The sequence below is a fragment of the Haematobia irritans genome, chromosome 3 (assembly GCF_050003625.1).
Source record: "Haematobia irritans isolate KBUSLIRL chromosome 3, ASM5000362v1, whole genome shotgun sequence".
In the NCBI taxonomy this organism is placed as follows: domain Eukaryota; kingdom Metazoa; phylum Arthropoda; class Insecta; order Diptera; family Muscidae; genus Haematobia; species Haematobia irritans.
In genome coordinates this window covers 128,367,919-128,386,720 of record NC_134399.1, presented here as the reverse complement: position 1 = coordinate 128,386,720, position 18,802 = coordinate 128,367,919, and the positions used below count along the sequence as shown (strand labels likewise).

The 18,802-nt window shown below is 28.2% G+C and overlaps 1 protein-coding gene across 1 annotated transcript in view; it reads right to left on the bottom strand.

The window, feature by feature from the left end:
- The window catches only part of Rab3-GEF (Rab3 GDP-GTP exchange factor), a 233,866-nt gene that overhangs the window by 90,482 nt on the left and 124,582 nt on the right, over positions 1 to 18,802 (bottom strand). The window contains 7 exon segments of the mRNA XM_075299906.1: positions 54 to 148; positions 5,464 to 5,496; positions 6,111 to 6,237; positions 10,589 to 10,950; positions 11,021 to 11,582; positions 11,703 to 12,103; positions 17,768 to 18,068. Of these exon segments, the coding sequence (XP_075156021.1) occupies positions 54 to 148; positions 5,464 to 5,496; positions 6,111 to 6,237; positions 10,589 to 10,950; positions 11,021 to 11,582; positions 11,703 to 12,103; positions 17,768 to 17,890 (1,703 nt within the window). The 5' untranslated portion in view covers positions 17,891 to 18,068.

The window sequence follows — 18,802 nt, the reverse complement described above, 5'->3', positions numbered from 1 at the left end:
AACGTTTGTTAAATTTTTTGTAAATTTTTTGCATATATGGATATTTAACTCACCCCAGCATAGGTGGTTCAGTTAGGCTATCCCTCGTGGTATGCATCATTGGTGGAGTGGGTATGACTGGATTTGAGCTGGTCATCGAATTTAAAGCCTATTTGTAACAATACAAAATATTTTATTAATATTAAAATGATAAAATCATAAACGCATGGAATTACATACGTTTATCCGTGCCTTGATTGAAGAGTTGATTTTTTCTATTTGAGAAGGAGAGTGTCTCACACAATAAAAATCAGCTCTTCCATCAAAACACGGATTAACTCAGATTGGCATGTAATTCTACTTCACAATTCACATTTGTATTTTTTAATTTAGCAGTGTTTTTTTGGAAGGATTTCCTATTATCGTGGTACAATATGGGGTAGCATATGTTATGATTAAATTAAAACTTTTGTAATAAATGTTGGCACAATTTCTAAAAATTTACAAATATTATGCTTCAGTTTTAATAAAAATTAAAAATAAATAAAATTTAATGATTTGTTTGTTATAACAATCAAACTTTAACTGTAAACAACTTTATTTAATGTGAACAGGCAATGATATAGCGAATAGTAAAATTTTCTATAGAAACAAAATTTTGACAAAATTTTCTATAAAATTAAAATTTTGAAAACATTTTCTAAAGAAATAAAATTTTGACACAATTCTCTATAAAAATACAATCTTGACAAAATTTGCTATAGAAATAAAATTTTGACAAAATTTTCTATAGAAATAAAATTTTGACAAAATTTTCTAACGAAATAAAATTTTGACAAAATTTTCTATAGAAATAAAATTTTGACAAAATTTTCTATAGAAATAAAATTTTAACACAATTTTCTTTGGAAATAAAATTTTGACAAATTTTTCTATAGCAATAAAATTTTAATAAAATTTTCTATAGAAATAAAATTTTGACAACATTTTTTATAGAAATATAGTCTTGGCAAAATTTTCTGTGGAAATAAAATTTTGACAAAATTTTCTATAGAAATAAAATTCTCAAAAGAAAAAAAAGTTGAGAAACATTTCTACAGAAACCAATTTGACAAAACTTTCTATAGAAATAAAATTTTGGCAACATTTTCTAAAGAAATAAAATTTTGACACAATTTTCTATAAAAATAAAATTTTGACAAATTTTTCTATAGAAATAAAATTTTAATAAAATTTTCTATAGAAATAAAATTTTGACAACATTTTCTATAGAAATATAGTCTTGGCAAAATTTTCTGTGGAAATAAAATTTTGACAAAATTTTCTATAGAAATAAAATTCTCAAAAGAAAAGAAAGTTGAGAAACATTTCTACAGAAACCAATTTGACAAAACTTTCTATAGAAATAAAATTTTGGCAACATTTTCTAAAGAAATAAAATTTTGACACACTTTTCTATAAAAATAAAATTTTGACAAAATTTACTATAAAAATAAAATTGTGACAAAATTTGCTATAGAAATAAAATTTTAACAAAATTGTCTATAGAAATAAAATTTTGACAAAATTTTCTATAGATTTAAAATTTTGAAAACATTTTCTATAGAAATAAAATTTTGACAACATTTTCTAAAGAAATAAAATTTTGACACAATTTTCTATAAAAATACAATCTTGACAAAATTTGCTATAGAAATAAAATTTTGACAAAATTTTCTATAGAAATAAAATTTTGAATAAATTCTCTATGGAAATAAATTGTTGACAAAGTTTTCTATAGAAATAAATTGTTGTCAAAGTTTTCTATAGAAATAAAATTTAGACAAAGTTTTCTATAGAAATAAAATTTAGACAAAATTTTCTACAGAAATAAAATTTTGATAAATTTTTCTATAGAAATAACATTTTGCCAAATTTTTCTATAGAAATAACATTTTAACAAAATTTTCTATAGAAATAAAATTTTGATAAATTTTTCTATAGAAATAACATTTTGCCAAATTTTTCTATAGAAATAAAATTTTAACAAAATTTTCTATAAAAATAAAATTTTGACAAAACCATCTATAGAAATATAATTTTGACAAAATTGTCAATGGAAATAAAATTTCGAAACAAAAATTGAAATAAAATTTTGATAAAATCTTCTATAGAAATAAAATTTTGCAAAAATTTGCTATAGAAATAAAATTTTGGAAAAAGTTTCTATAGAAAAAATTTTGACAAATTTACAACAGTTGCAAATTTACTTGTTTGCAAATCAGTTCATTGTTCTTTTCTTCAAAATAAATTTCCCCAAAAGACGAACATCAGAGATCTTTCGAAATATTTATTGGAGGATATTTTTAAATAAAAAACAACTCAACAAAACAACAACATATGTTTTTATGACATGACTTTCAGCCAAATTAAACTAATATAATTAACAATTTAAAGGTCAACTATCAAACAACGAAATAAAATGTTGACAAAATTTTCTATAAAAGTAAAATTGTGACAAAATTTTTTAAAATTAAAATAAAATTTGACAATTTCACTATAAAAATAAAATTTTGACAAAATTTTCTGTAGAAATAAAATATAGACAAAATTTTCTATATAAATAAAATTTTGACAAAATTTTCTATAGAAACACCATTTTGACAAAATTTTCTATAGAAATAAAATTTTGACAAAATTTTCTATAGTAATACAATTTGGACAAAATTAAAAAAAATTTTTTTTGTTATTGTTGGTTTTTTTCCTTAATCATTGTTGTTGTTTTTGATTTCAGCTTTAAACCATGCATTGACTAAACTACAAGTGTTGCTTAACCAACAAATAAAATTGACAAACATTATTTTCCTCTGTTGGTTAAGCTACATTTGTAGTTTAGTCAATGCATGGTTTTAAGCTGAAATCAAAAACAACAACAATGATTAAGGAAAAAAACAACAATAACAAAACGAATGAAGTAAGAGGAAGCACGCTCAAAATAAACCCAGCCAACTGCACTCAAATCAATGATTTGACGGTGGCAAAGGAAAAGAGATATGTTTGTACGAATTTATTTCGGCATAAGCCAGCCGGCTATCGTGTAAACCTTTTTTCGGAAGGTTAAAGTGTGGTTCACTTTTGGGTTTAGTGAACTGCCTGAATTTATTCTGATAATTGGTTGATAGTTTTGCTGCAAGTAGAGGATGGTGATGAGGAATGTGGTAAAAAAATCTCAAATGAAAAAAATGTTGACAAACATTTCTATAGAAAAAATTTGACAAAACTTTCTACAGAAATAAAATTTTGTAAAATTTTCTATAGAAACAAAATTTTGATAAATTTTGCTATCGAAATAACATTTTGACAACATTTTCTGTAAAAATAAAGTTTTGACAAATTTTTCTATAGAAATAACATTTAACAAAACTTTCTATAGAAATAAAATTTTGACAAAATTGTCAATGGAAACAAAATTTCGAAAAAATTCTATTGAAATAAAATCTTGATAAAATCGTCTATAGATATAAAATTTTGCAAAAATTTGCTATAGAAATAAAATTTTGCAAAAATTTTTTATAGACATAAAATTTTGGAAAAAGTTTCTATCGAAATAAAATTTTGAAAAAGTTTTCTATGAATTAAAATTTTGACAAAGCTTCCTATAGAAATAAAATTTTGACAACATTTTCTATAAAAATAAAATTTTGACAAAATTTTATAAAATTAATATAAAATTTGACTACAGAAAAAAAATTTGACAAAATTTTCTATAGAAATAAAATTCTAACACAAATTGCTATAGAAATAAAATTTTGACAAAATTTCCTATAGCAATAAAATGTTGACAAAATTGTCTATAGAAAAAAAATTGACAAAACTTTCTATAGAAATAAAATTTTGTAAAATTTTCTCTAGAAATAAAATTTTGATAACTTTTGCTATCGAAACAACATTTTGACAAAATTTTCTGTAGAAATAAAATTTTGACAAATTTTTCTATAGAAATAAAATGTTGACAAACATTTTGTATAGAAATAAAATTTTCATAAATTTTTCTATAGAAATAAAATTTTATAGAAATAAAATTTTAACAAAATTTTCTATAGAAATAAAATTTTGACAAAACCCTCTATAGAAATAAAATGTTGACAAAATTGTCAATGGAAATAAAATTTCAAAAAAATTCTATTGAAATAAGATCTTGATAAAATCGTCTATAGGTATAAAATTTTGCAAAAATTTGCTACAGAAATAAAATTTTGACAACATTTTCTACAAAAATAAATTTGTGACAAAATTTTCTAAAATTAAAATAAAATTTGACTAAAAAAAAAATTTGACAAAATTTTTTATAGAAATAAAATTTTAACATAAATTGCTATAGAAATAAAATTTTGACAAAATTGTCTATAGAAATAAATTTTGGCAAAATTTTCTATGGAAATAAAATTTGACAAAATTTCCTATAGAAATAAAATTTTAACAAAATTCTCTATAGAAATAAATTGTTGACAAAGTTTTCTATAGAAATAAAATTTTGGCAATTTTTAATATAGAAATAAAATTTTGCACAAATTTTCTATAGAAATAAAATTTTGACAAACCCCTCTATAGAAATAAAATTTTGACAAAATTGTCAATGGAAATAAAATTTCGAAAAAATCTATTGAAATAAAATCTTGAAAAAATCGTCTATAGATATAAAATTTTGCAAAAAGTTGCTATAGAAATAAAATTTTGCAAAAATTTTCTATAGAAATAAAATTTTGGAAAAAAAATTCTATAGAAATAAAATTTTGACAACATTTTCTATAAAAAAAAATTGTGACAAAATTTTCTAAAATTAAAATAAAATTTGACTTTAGAAAAAAAATGTTGATAAAATTTTCTATAGAAATAAAATTTTAACATAAATTGCTATAGAAATAAAATTTTGACAAAATTTCCTATAGCAATAAAATGTTGACAAAATTTTCTATAGAAATAAAATTGTGACAAAATTTTCTATAGAAATACAATTTGGACAAAATTTTTTTATTAAAATATATAGAAATAAATTTTGGCACAATTTTCTATGGAAACAAAATTTTACAAAATTTTCTATAGAAATAAAATTTTGACAAAATTCTGTATAGAAATAAATTGTTCACAAAGTTTTCTATAAATTTGACAAAATTTTCTTAGAAATAAAATTTCTACAAAATTTTCTATAGAAATAAAATTGTGACAAAATTTTCTATAGAAATAAAATTTTTACAATATTTTCTATAGAAATAAAATTTTGACAGAATTTTCTACAGAAATAAAAATTTGACATTTTTTTATAAAACAAAAAAGTAGTCTTCTCAATAGAACATACATTTAGTCATGAAATATAAATAAATAAAAATTAATAGCATTTAACAACATGCTTACATACAAAAGAAATCTTATTTACATAAAATAATGTATGATTTTTAAGGGATAGAGGGAAAAGCGAAATTATATAGAGAAAGATAAGATATTTACACAAATTCCAGCTTCATCCATAAGTTGCATAGCCTGTGTTTGTTTTTTTTTTTTATTATTAAGGACACGAGCAATGTTTGATGATTTGTTTTTAGTTTTGTCACAATTATCGATACAGATGCGATGGTAAGATAGTTAGATATTGTAAAATATTTGTCAGAGTAGATAGATAGAGAGAAGAAGAAAATAAGTATAATAATTTTGTTGTAAAATAACAAAAACGGTATTTATAGTTTTTAAAAATATTAGCAATTCCATAACAGGTGCTCTTCAGGAGAAAGAAAAACATTAGCCAATTTTGTTTTGTTTGAAGAAAAATATTACTAGAAAATGTATTGTTTTACGAATATAAATTCCAATGAATTTTTCAATGAGAAATGTCATAGTTTTTATTTTTTAATAATAATAATAATAACATAATTGTTAACTAAACTAAAAATGAACGATTGACATCGAAAAAGCTTTTCTTCATATTTTTATCCATTGAATTTTACAAAACATTTATGTATGATTGATATATTACACGTTTGTATTTGTTAATTGTTATTTATCCTCGTTTTGATTGGTTTTTTGTTATCGACTGGAAATAATTTTAGAAAATCAACGCGATTTTCTAAAATGATTTGCCTTGAGTGAGTTGATCTTACCTGTTTTAAATGATTTTTCAATATTGTGCCTTCAGGTTCTGGTAAAGGAGGTATTTCGTCGTAACCTCCAGTTGGAGGTGATAGCTTTGTCGAGTCCAAATCCACCACCCAAATGTCATCGGGAAGGCTGTATGGAAAAGGCTTTGTTAGTTAGGAGAATTTAAGAAAATACTTAAAAAATGTTACGGCATAAACGTAAATAATATGTTTTTGTTTTTTTTATCTATAATGTATTATTGGTACTTTTTGTACATATTCCCCCATACCTCATAGAATTGTTATGGCAGTTATCGCTGTCCAAAAATAGTCAAAAATGACATCCAAAATGCCATAAAAAAACTAATATAGCATCATAATGTGTTTCCCGATTCTATTTCTCGTTTATTTATAAAGAACATAGTTTTTCCTATCCTAGTAGAAACGACGCATAGTACTCACGGTCAACAGAGTTGGTAGAATTCTACCAAAAATGATAGATTCTTTACTGTTTGGTAGATTGGCAGAATTCTGGTTTGGTAGATTTTGCAAAATATTCCTCTTCACAAATTTTCTATTGAAATAAAATTTTGACAGAATTTTCTATTGATATAAAATTTTAATATAATTTTCTATCGAAATAAAATTTTAACAAAATTTTCCATAAAATTAAAAGAACTCAATTCTCATAATCTCTAAAGTCTTCATTAGAAAATATATATTTTTTCCTGTTGGACCCACTGACTAAAACTATGACCCATGCTTTATAGAGACAAAGTTCATACAAAAAGGCTGATTTCTAGCAAATTCAGAAAAGATTTTGCTAGAAAAAATCCTGTGAAAAGCGCAAAGTGGAATCCCGATATTTTAGGCTCAACCATAGACTATTCATTCCATTTGCTTCCATTTTGGGAATCTGTGGAACATTCCGAAAGTTCACCAGCATTACTGAGCGAGGATAAACTACGGCTGAAAATTTTTTGGTGTTCGATCGAAACGGATATTGAAGCTAAGACACGGTTGCCACTTAAGTCAAAACTAACCTAACAAAATTTGGAGAAAATTTTACCAAAAAAAAAAAATATACTATAGTGCAAAAATTTATTTCTTCAGAAACTTTTGTCAAAATTTTATTTCTATCCAACATTTTATCAATTTTATTTCGATCGAAAATTTTTTTTAAAATTTTATTCCCATAGAAAATTTTGCAAAAATTTTATTTCTAGAGAAAATTTTGCCAAAAATTTATTTTTATAGAAAAATTTGCCAAAATTTTATTTTTATAGCAAATTTGGTCAAAATTTTACTTCTATAGACAATTTTGTCAAATTTTTATTTCTATAGAAAATTTTGTCAAAATTTTATTTCTATAAACATTTTTGTCAAAATATTATTTCTATAGAAAATTTTGCTAAAATTTTATATTCATAGAAAAGTTTGTCAAAATTTTATTTTCAAAGAAAAATTTTCAAAATTTTAATTCCATAGAAAATTTTGCAAACATTTTATTTGTATAGAATATTTTACCAAAATTTTATTTGTATAGAATATTATGCCACAATTTTGTATTTTTAGAGAAAATGTTGCCAAAATTTTATCTTTATAGAAAATATGGTCAAACTTTTACTTCTATAAAAAATTTTGTCAAAATTGTATTTCAATAAAAAATTTTTGTCAAAATCTTATTTCTATAGAAAATGTTGTCAAAATTTTATTTCCAACGAAAGTTTATCAAAATTTTACTTCTATAGAAAATTTTGTCAAAAATTTTTTTTCAAAGAAAATTTGTCAAAATTTTAGTTCTATAGAAAATTTTGCAAAAATTTTATTTCTGGAGAAAATTTTGCCAAAATTTTATTTCTATAGAAAATTTAGTCAAAATTCTATTTTCAAAGAAAATTTGTCAAAATTTTACTTCTATAGAAAATGTTGTCAAAATTTTGTTTTCAAAGAAAATTTGTCAAAATTTTACTTCTACAGAAAATTTTGTCAAAATTTTATTTCAATAAAAAATTTTTGTCAAAATCTTATTTCTATAGAAAATGTTGTCAAAATTTTATTTCCAAAGAAAATTTTGCCAAAATGTTATTTGTATTGAAAATTTTGCCAAAATTTTATTTTCAAAGAAAATTTATCAAAATTTTACTGCTATAGAATATTTTGCCAAGTTATTTCAATACAAAATTTTGTCAAAATTTTATTTCCATAGAAAAAGAAAATTTTTAAATTTATAGAAAAGTTTGTCAAAATTTTTTTTCAAAGAAAATTTTTTAAAATTTTAATTCTATAGATAATTTTGCAAACATTTTTTTTTGTATAGAATATTTTGCCAAAATTTTATTTGTATAGAATTTTATGCCACAATTTTATTTCAATAGAAAATTTTGCCAAAATTGTATTTTTATAGAAAATATGGTCAAAATTTTACTTCTATAGAAAATTTTGTCAAAATTTTATTTCTATAAAAATTTTTTGTCAAAATCTTATTGCTATAGAAAATTTTGTCAAAACTTTATTTTCAAAGAAAATTTGTCAAAATTTTACTTCTATAGAAAATTTTGTCAAAATTTTGTTTTCAAAGAAAGTTTGTCAAAATTTTACTTCTACAGAAAATTTTGCAAACATTTTATTTCTAGATAAAATTTTGCCAAAATTTTATTTCTAGAGAAAATTTTGCCAAAATTTTATTTCTAGAGAAAATTTTGCCAAAATTTTATTTCTAGAGAAAATTTTGCCAAAATTTTATTTCTATAGAAAATTTTGCCAAAATTCTATTCTTATAGAAAATTTGTCAAAATTCTATTCTTACAGAAGATTTGTCAAAATTTTACTGCTATAAATATTTTGCCACAAGTTTATTTTAATACAAAATTTTGGCAAAATTTTATTTCCATAGAAAAAGTTGCCTTAATGTTATTTCCATAGAAAATGTTGACATCATTTTATTTCTACAGAAAATTTTGCCACACTTTGTCAACAGTAAGTAAACCTTCCATAGAAAATTTTTCAAACATTTTATTTCCATAGAAAATTTTGTCAAAATTTTATTTCCATAGAAAAAGTTGCCTTAATTTTATTTCAATAGAAAATTTTGGCAAAATTTTACAAACATTTTATTTCCATAGAAAATTTTGACTCATGTCCACATAAATTTTGCCAAATTTTATTTCTACAGAAAATTTCGCCAACAATTTATTTCAATAGAAAATTTTGTTTCACTTAAAAAATTTCCAAAATTTTATTTGCGTAGAAAACTATGGCAAAATTTTATTTCCACAGAAAATTTTGTACAAATAATATTTCAATAGAAAAATTTTATTTACACAGAAAATTTTATCAAAAGCAACCTTAGTGCATAGGTTAGCATGCCCACCATGCATTCAGAGGGTCGCGGGTTCAAACCCAGTTTCGACCAAACACCAAAAATATTTCAACCGTAGATTTTCCAACCTCAGTAATGCTGGTGATATTTCTGGGTGTTTCAAAGCTTCTCTAAGTGGTTTCACTGCAAAGTGGATCGCCGTTCGGACTCGGCTATAAATTGGAGGTCCTTTACTATTGAGCTTAACATAGAATCGGCAGCACTCAATGATAAGAGAGAAGTTGACCACTGTGATATCACAATGGACTGAATAAGTGAGCCTATAATATCGGGCTGCCACTGTATCTAACCGAACCTAACCTTGTCAAAATTGTATGCCCATAGAAACTTTTGCCAAAATTTTATTTGCATAGAAAATTTGGTCAAAAATTTTTTCCATAGAAAATTTTGCGAAATTTTTTTTTTTGGTACAGAAATTTTTTTCAATTGTGTGTCCATAGAAATTTTTGCCAAAATTTTATTTATATAAAAAGTTTTATCGGAATTGTATTTCTATAGAAAAACACCTCTTAACTGCACAAGGATATGTTGCAAAATCTACACCCAGAGATGGAATATGATCACCTCAAACATGTTTCAAGAGCAAAATGTTATTTTTGGATGGTGACCATGTAACATGTTCGCTGCAACCATGTTATTTTCTCGGACATTATGTATCTGTTTTCGGAAAGCATGTTATGTTTGGCGAGAAAACAACATTTTTGCGACAAACATGGTACATGGTCACCATCCAAAAATAACATTTTGCTCTTGAAACATGTTTGAGGTGATCATATTCCTTCTCTGGGTGTACCAAAACATCATGAATTATACCAATCTACTAAACAGCAAAAAAAAACTACCATTTTCGGTAGAATTCAACTGTGACAACCGGGAGCCAGGGACCTTTGTATCCAAGGTACGCATACTAACCATTATACCATGGTGGAATTTTAAATGCGAATTTGAAAAAATTGAATTCACACTGGTTCGTGTCTCTGCTAAATTTTCGGATTAACATTTATTCTTCTAGTATAGGTCTTCGTATCACTACTTTATCATCAAATTGAACTAAACCAAAAAATTTAAGCCGTAAGACGTAACATTTAAAATTCCATCTCTTCTCTTTCGAAATACTTACCGGAAATTCTTTTTGTACACCAAAAATGTTGCTGGTACACCTATAACAAATGGTGTTGGAGCCAACAACAATTGTTCGGCACAACTCAAACATGTTGGCAATAGCGGTATGACTGGGAACATATATTCCAAAGGATAGAGCATTGTAACAAAAGCCATTACCGACATGGAGAGTGCATTATAGTCACGAGATTGGAATAGGACTTTGTTCTCGAGCATTATCAAGGTCCAGACCTTTAAGCATGTCTCCACCCCCAATAACTCCAAAGGTAGATGGAGGGGGAAATCGACCAGTGAGAAACGTGTATGATCAGGTAGAGCAAACAATAAAGGATCATGGACAGTGGGCGAGAGAATGCCAACCTACGAAAAATAAGGGAGGGAAAAATGAAATCGCATGAACTCGGACTTTTTTTAGTCATCACAAATTTACCTCAACTCTTGTTGATCCGGGAACAGGTACTGGGGTCGATAACAATCTAAGTATCCAAGTTTCAATCTCTTTTACATCATGCAACATTATCGACGAGGTAGTTTCACTGGCCAATCCTGTCAATACCGTCCATACATTATCCCTATTTTGTTTTTGTGAAGCACCCAATCGCTTGGGTGATGAGGATTCATTGCAGGCATCAATGATTTTCTTCAAAATGAAGAGACATTCACGGAAGGTGGTAAAGAACGGATGATGTGAAATGATACAGAGTGACGTCAACGATTGATTACGCAATTTGGTACGTTTACGGGAGGCACGAGGTGAGGGTGAATGACTGCCGCCCGACTCAGAATCACCTGAGGGTGCCATTAAACCTAATTTGGGTACTTGTGGTTGTTGTTGCTGCTGCTGCTGTTGTTGCATATAGGGCCCACCATGGTATTGACCATGTTGGGTATCTGAATCACGGCGGGAAGTCATTTCACGATCTGAATCACTAGGTGCGACGTTACTTCTGTAGTCGCTAGAAGAAGTTAGAAGGCCGTAACTATTAAGAGAATAATACATGTGGGAAATTGCAAAATGTTAAGCGCTAGAAATGACAAAGCGAGCTATTGTACAGCAAAATGAGTTTATGGGATAGAAGCACCAATTTGGTTGTTTTTTAAGTCTAAAGTCAATTCTTTCCTTGGAAAAGGCCACTTTTTATACTTGCCTACTAAACGCCGAATCGGAACTTCTTTCCATACTTTTACGCCATGATTCACGACGAAATGCCGAACTACGTCGTCCTCGACCACTTTGTGCTGTTGGTGTGGTACTGTGTCCCTGTGTTCGATCCATATTTGCTTGAGGTTTCTCCACCGGACGATAGAAATTCACACAAATTCCATAACGTGTCTTACCCGAATCCTTATCGGTTAATGCAAAAACGAATGAAGTCATATCACGAATTGCCGAACCGGTACGACGAGGGCCCACTGTTGTGCAACCTTCCGGCTGACAAAAATACACCATATCCAAGGGCAAAGGAAAATCGGTATGATCTGAAGGTGGATAGCGGCGTAAAAGTTCGGGTATCTAGAAAGAAGATGGAATTGTAATTAGATTAACTGTAGAAATCGTAAATATGGGTGGTGGACTAAACACTAAGCAGTTACATGCAAACAAAATATGAGTAAATCCAATTAAAAAATTTTTTAAGAAACGACCTTAAGGTCTAATTTACTATCCTCACGCCTAATAGAAACCATGAATGTTAATTAGATCCAAAATAACCTAGCCTAATCAGTATATCCCAAGTTCTTCACAAAATCTCTCTTTGCAGATTTGGGACTCATGGTCAAAATGTACTAAAAAAAAATTACAAAATAAAAGGAAATTAAAAAAAGGCACCACAAGACAAAAAAGTGTCACGAAAATTACAGAAGTGTTTCATTTACATCACAAAAGTGTTACCGAACGAAAAATGTGCCAATTTGCCATAAAAGTGGCTCGATAATGAGGAGTATTAGAAAATTCGAAGTTATTTGCTTCATGAATAAATAAATCAACTGATGCTTGCCCATTTGTCCGTCTGTCTATGAGGCTTGCATAAATTCAACGACACTCTTCAACATTCGAGCAAGGTTTTCCATCCAACTTAAATTGTTAAAATTGTCTATAAAAAATTTCGTTAAAATTTTATTTCTATAGAAAAATTTGCAGAATTTTATTTCTATAGAAAATTTTGTCAAAATTTTATTTCCATAGAAAATTGGTTAAAATTTTATTTCTATAGAAAATTTCTTAAAATTTTATTCTGTAGAAATTTCTATAGAAAATTTGGTCAAAATTTAATTTTTATAGCAAATTTTGCCAAAATTTTATTTCTATAGAAAATTTTTCCAAATTTTATTTCTATAGAAAAAGTTGTCAAAATTTTATTTCTACACCCTCAAAAAATCGCGTCTGTAACATATTCCCCAAACACACTCTGCTTCAAGCATATATATTTTAAGAATTGGTCCAAACAAAATATTGTTTGTATTGTTCAAACATATTATGTTTCACCTTAAGGCATACACTGGTAGAAAAATTGTTAATGAAATTTTCTTTGTGTCGATATATTTTTAAGGCGCCAATTGGTTACTCCTATTCTTTTATTTGCAGCATTCTCTCTAGGTATCTCTTTCTAAATACATATATGTTTATAGGGTATTTCTAAATCAATATATGTTTGCATCCACAATTAATATATGTTTGCATCCAACATTTTATTTCTATAGCAAATTTTGTCCAAATATTAGCTCTATAGAAAAATGTGTCAAAATTTTATTTCTACAGAAAAATTTGTCAAAATTTTATTTCCATAGAAAATTTTCTCAAAATTTTATTTCTATAGAAAATTTTGCCAACATTTTATTTCTATAGAAAATTTTGCCAAAATTTTAACTTCCACAGAAAATTTTGTCATAATATCATTTCTGTAGAAAATTTTGTCAAAATTTTACTCCTTTGGAAAATTCTGTCAATATTTTATTTCTACAGAAAAGTTTATCAATATTTTATTTCCATAGAAGAATTTTTCAAAATTTTATTTTCATAGAAAATTTTGTCAACATTTTATTTCTAAAGAAAATTGTGTTCAAATTTTATTTCTATAGAAAATTTTGTCAAAATTGTATTTCTGTAGAAAATTTGTCAAAATTTTTTCAAAATTTCAAAATTTTATTTCTATAGAATTTTTTTTTCAAAATTTTATTTATATAGAAAATTTTGTCAAAATTTTATTCCTATAGAAAATTTTGACAAATTTTTATTACCATAGAAAATTTTGCCAAATTTTATTTCTATAGAAAATTTTCTCAAAATTTTATGTCTATAGAAAATTTTGTCAAATTTTTTTACCCTCCACCATAGGATGGGGGTATATTAACTTTGTCATTCCGTTTGTAACACATCGAAATATTGCTCTAAGACCCCATAAAGTACATATATTCTGGGTCGTGGTGAAATTCTGAGTCGATCTGAGCATGTCCGTCCGCCCGTCCGTCCGTCCGTCTGTTGAAATCACGCTAACTTCCGAACGAAACAAGCTATCGACTTGAAACTTGGCACAAGTATTTGTTATTGATGGTCGGATGGTATTGCAAATGGGCCATATCGGTCCACTTTTACGTATAGCCCCCATATAAACGAACTCCCAAATTTGGCTTGCGATTGCTCTAAGAGAAGCAAATTTCATCCGATCCGGCTGAAATTTGGTACATGGTGTTAGTATATGGTCTTTAACAATCATGCAAAAATTGGTCCATATCGGTCCACTTTTACGTATAGCAACCATATAAACGGACCCCCAAATTTGACTTGCGATTGCTCTAAGAGAAGCAAATTTCATTCGATCCGGCTGAAATTTGGTACATGATGTTACTATATGGTCTCTAACAACCATGCAAAAATTGGTCCATATCGGTCCACTTTTACGTATAGCCCCCATATAAACGGACCCCCAAATTTGGCTTGCGATTGCTCTAAGAGATGCAAATTTCATCCGATCCGGCTGAAATTTGGTACATAGTGTTAGTATATGGTCTCTAATAACCATGCAAAAATTGGTCCATATCGGTCCACAATTATATATAGCCCCCATATAAACCGATCCCCAGATTTGAACTCCGGAGCCTCTTAGAGGAGCAAAATTCATCCGATCCGGTTGAAATTTGGTACGTGGTGTTAGTATATGGTCTCTAAGAACCATTCAAAATTTTCATGCATTAGTATTTGACAGATCACGTGGGATTTCAGACATGGTGTCAAAGAGAAAGATGCTCAGTATGCTTTGACATTTCATCATGAATAGACTTACTAACGAGCAACGCTTGCAAATCATTGAATTTTATTACCAAAATCAGTGGCAGAAAATCCGCTTTTTTATCGACAAATTTTGTTCAGCGATGAGGCTCATTTCTGGTTGAATGGCTACGTAAATAAGCAAAATTGCCGCATTTGGAGTGAAGAGCAACCAGAAGCCGTTCAAGAACTGCCCATGCATCCCGAAAAATGCACTGTTTGGTGTGGTTTGTACGCTGGTGGAATCATTGGACCGTATTTTTTCAAAGATGCTGTTGGACGCAACGTTACGGTGAATGGCGATCGCTATCGTTCGATGCTAACAAACTTTTTGTTGCCAAAAATGGAAGAACTGAACTTGGTTGACATGTGGTTTCAACAAGATGGCGCTACATGCCACACAGCTCGCGATTCTATGGCCATTTTGAGGGAAAACTTCGGAGAACAATTCATCTCAAGAAATGGACCGGTAAGTTGGCCACCAAGATCATGCGATTTGACGCCTTTAGACTATTTTTTGTGGGGCTACGTCAAGTCTAAAGTCTACAGAAATAAGCCAGCAACTATTCCAGCTTTGGAAGACAACATTTCCGAAGAAATTCGGGCTATTCCGGCCGAAATGCTCGAAAAAGTTGCCCAAAATTGGACTTTCCGAATGGACCACCTAAGACGCAGCCGCGGTCAACATTTAAATGAAATTATCTTCAAAAAGTAAATGTCATGGACCAATCTAACGTTTCAAATAAAGAACCGATGAGATTTTGCAAATCTTATGCGTTTTTTTTAAAAAAAAAGTTATCAAGCTCTTAACAAATCACCCTTTATATAGCCCCTATATAAACCGATCCCCAGATTTGAACATTTTAAGTTTAATATATACCACGTATGAACTACGTGCTATATATATTACGGTATTAGGAAGTTTTAAGATACCTTGTCATCGGCAAAAGTTACCGCAACCCAAGTAATTCGATTGTGGATGACAGTCTTCAATAGAAGTTTCTACGCAATCCATGGTGGAGGGTACATAAGCTTCGGCCTGGCCGAACTTACGGCCGTATATACTTGTTATTTCTATAAAAAATTTTGACAAATTTTTATTATCATAGAAAATTTTTATCATATCATATTATCATAGAAAATATTTATTTCTATAAAAATTTTGTCAAAAATTTATTTCTGTCGTTTTCTTGATTTCAGCCTAAAACCATGCATTGACTAAACTACAAGTGTAGCTTAACCAACAGAGGAAAATAATGTTTGTCAAATTTATTTGGGCAAAGCCCTATAGACTGCAAGATGGTTGGATGGACGCACGTTTCGGAATTACCACATTCCTCATCAGCATCCTCTACTTGCAGCAAAATTATCAACCAATTATCAGAATAAATTCAGGCAGTTCATTAAACCCAACAATGAACCACACTTGAACCTTCCGATAAAAGGTTTTACATTATAGCTGGCTTATGCCGAAATAAATTTGTACAAACATAACTCTTTTCCTTTGCCACCATCAAATCATCGATTTGAGCGCAGTTGGCTGGGTTTATTTCGAAAGTGCATCCTCTTCTTTCTTTCATTCGTTTTGTTTTGTTATTGTTGGTTTTGTTCTTTAATAATTGTTGTCATTTTCTTGATTTCAGCCAAAAACCATGCATTGACTAAACTACAAGTGTAGCTTATTTCTATAGAAAATTTTGTCAAAATTTAATTTCTTTAGAAAATTTTGTCAAAATTGTATTTCTATAGAAAAATTTTTCACAATTTTATTTCTATAAAAAATTTTGTCAAAATTTCTTTCCGTAGAAAATGTAAAAATTTTATTTCTATAGAAAATTTTGTCAAAATTTTATTTCTATAGAAATAAAAAAATACGCAAAGAAAAAAAAACGTTTGGAAAACGTGTATCGAAAACGTGTTTCTTTTGTTAGAGTTTCTTGAATTGCTTCGAAAAGTAAGACACATTTTACAGTTCATAGTCAAAATTTAATATAGTAGAATGTAATGTTGAACATTTTTTCGGAATCTTCCGACCACATCTGGAATATATGTTAAAAAAAAAAACTTTGGTCGAAGCAGGTATCGAACTCACGACCCTTGGTATGCAAGTCGGACGTAGCAACCTCTGCTCCACGGTGCCCAACTAAATGTATTTTTCTGTTAAATAAACTTTGTTTAATCGGCTCGTGGGCGCCGCAAGCTATGCTATATAGATATAACTTATATGGGTAATTGTCTATTGATGACAATAACGGCTACATAGCTCAGTGGATAGTGTGTTGGCTTACAAATTGCATGGTCCGCGGTTCGATTCTCCGTCCAGGCGAAAGGTAAAAAAATTTAAAAAAAAAATTTTAAATCGTATAATTTCTTCTACATTGTTTGTATTACAGAAAAAGGCGCTAAGAGCTAAAAAACTTCGTGGAAGTGAGAAAGATGTGAGGGAAAATGCAATTAGCAAGAAATTTTTTTTTGAGTTAGTCTTTATGAAATTGTTTTTACATCCTGGAAAAGAATAAACGTTTATCACAAAAAGTATATACTTTTCTTCCAAATACACTTCCTTTCAACGAAAAGCAAATGAGAAACGAACTTTGTTTGTCTAAAATTTCGTTTGGGAGGAAAGCATTATTTTTTTGCGTGTAGAAATAAAATTTTGGAAAATAATTTTTTGTTTGGTAGTTTTTGGTAAAATTTTCTCGAAATTTTGGTAGATCCGAAATCTTCTACAGTTTTCCCAACAAACCCTTTAAAGTTTCCAACTTCAAATTTTGCACCCCAAAACTTTATCATCTTCTCTTCATCGCCTTGAGTATTCATAGAAATTTCATTCGAAAAAGTAATTAAGTATTGCAAATTGTTTGGGATTGCTTATGGTGGTTTAGTCAAGTTCCCCAAGTTTGGTTTACTCACCTGCACCGGTGGTGTTTTGTTTCCCGGCAGTCCTTTGTGTATTGGTGGAGTTGTACGTGCACCCACAATGGCCAGATAGTCCACCAAACGTGGACACAAAGAAAGTTTTTGCTGTTCAGCCATAATTGCTTTTTGCTTTTAATACTACAACTGTAAGTCTGATGTAGCTTCCCACGGCAAGTTGCCTCTTCTGAACCTGCTTCAAATGTACTGTGTACTTTTGCGTACGTTCCTCAATGTTCCCTCAGCGGAAGCTTAGCCATCAAAATCTTGTATTCAGTTCATTGTTTGTCTTAAAGATCTGTAAGTAAAGAAAAGTGAAAAGAGAATGTGAATAACGAATGGTAAACAAAAATTGTCTTTAATGTGTGTTAAGCTTAAAGTCTTTGAGAATTGTGGGCGAGTATTTTTATTGCAATATTTTACAATACACTATAGGTGGTTTTTTTTCAGAGCTCTTTGGAAGATTTTTTAATTTATTGTAGAAAAATAGTGTATGCTATTGGATAGCAGAGGGAGGGCAGAGTTGGCATACATTAAGGGGTATAATAAGCTTTTCGTAAATAAGGATTTCTTGAAAAAAAAAAAACAAATAATAATAATAAACAAGTAAGGAAAGTCAAAAGTCGGGCGGAGCCGACTATATTATAGCCTTCACCATTGTGTAGACTAAAATTGTTGCCACCATCACAAATCCATAAAATTTATAGGGAGATATAACATATGAAAGTATGCCTATATAAATATATTTAAATCTGAACCGATTTCGACAAAATTTTTATCCAATTACGGTGTGTAGGATATGACTACAATATGGGTAAATCATAATTGTGTGAAACATGTGGGTATTCTGTCCATATTTGCCCACATCGGAAGAACGTATATATGGGTGCTTAACCGATTTGAACCAAACATGGCATACATTGCCAAGATATTAATTATACCCTCAGTGTAAAATTTCAAGTAAATCGGAATGAAAACTTGGCTTTCAGTGGTCATATGAATCTAAATCGGGCGAAAGATATATTTGGGAGT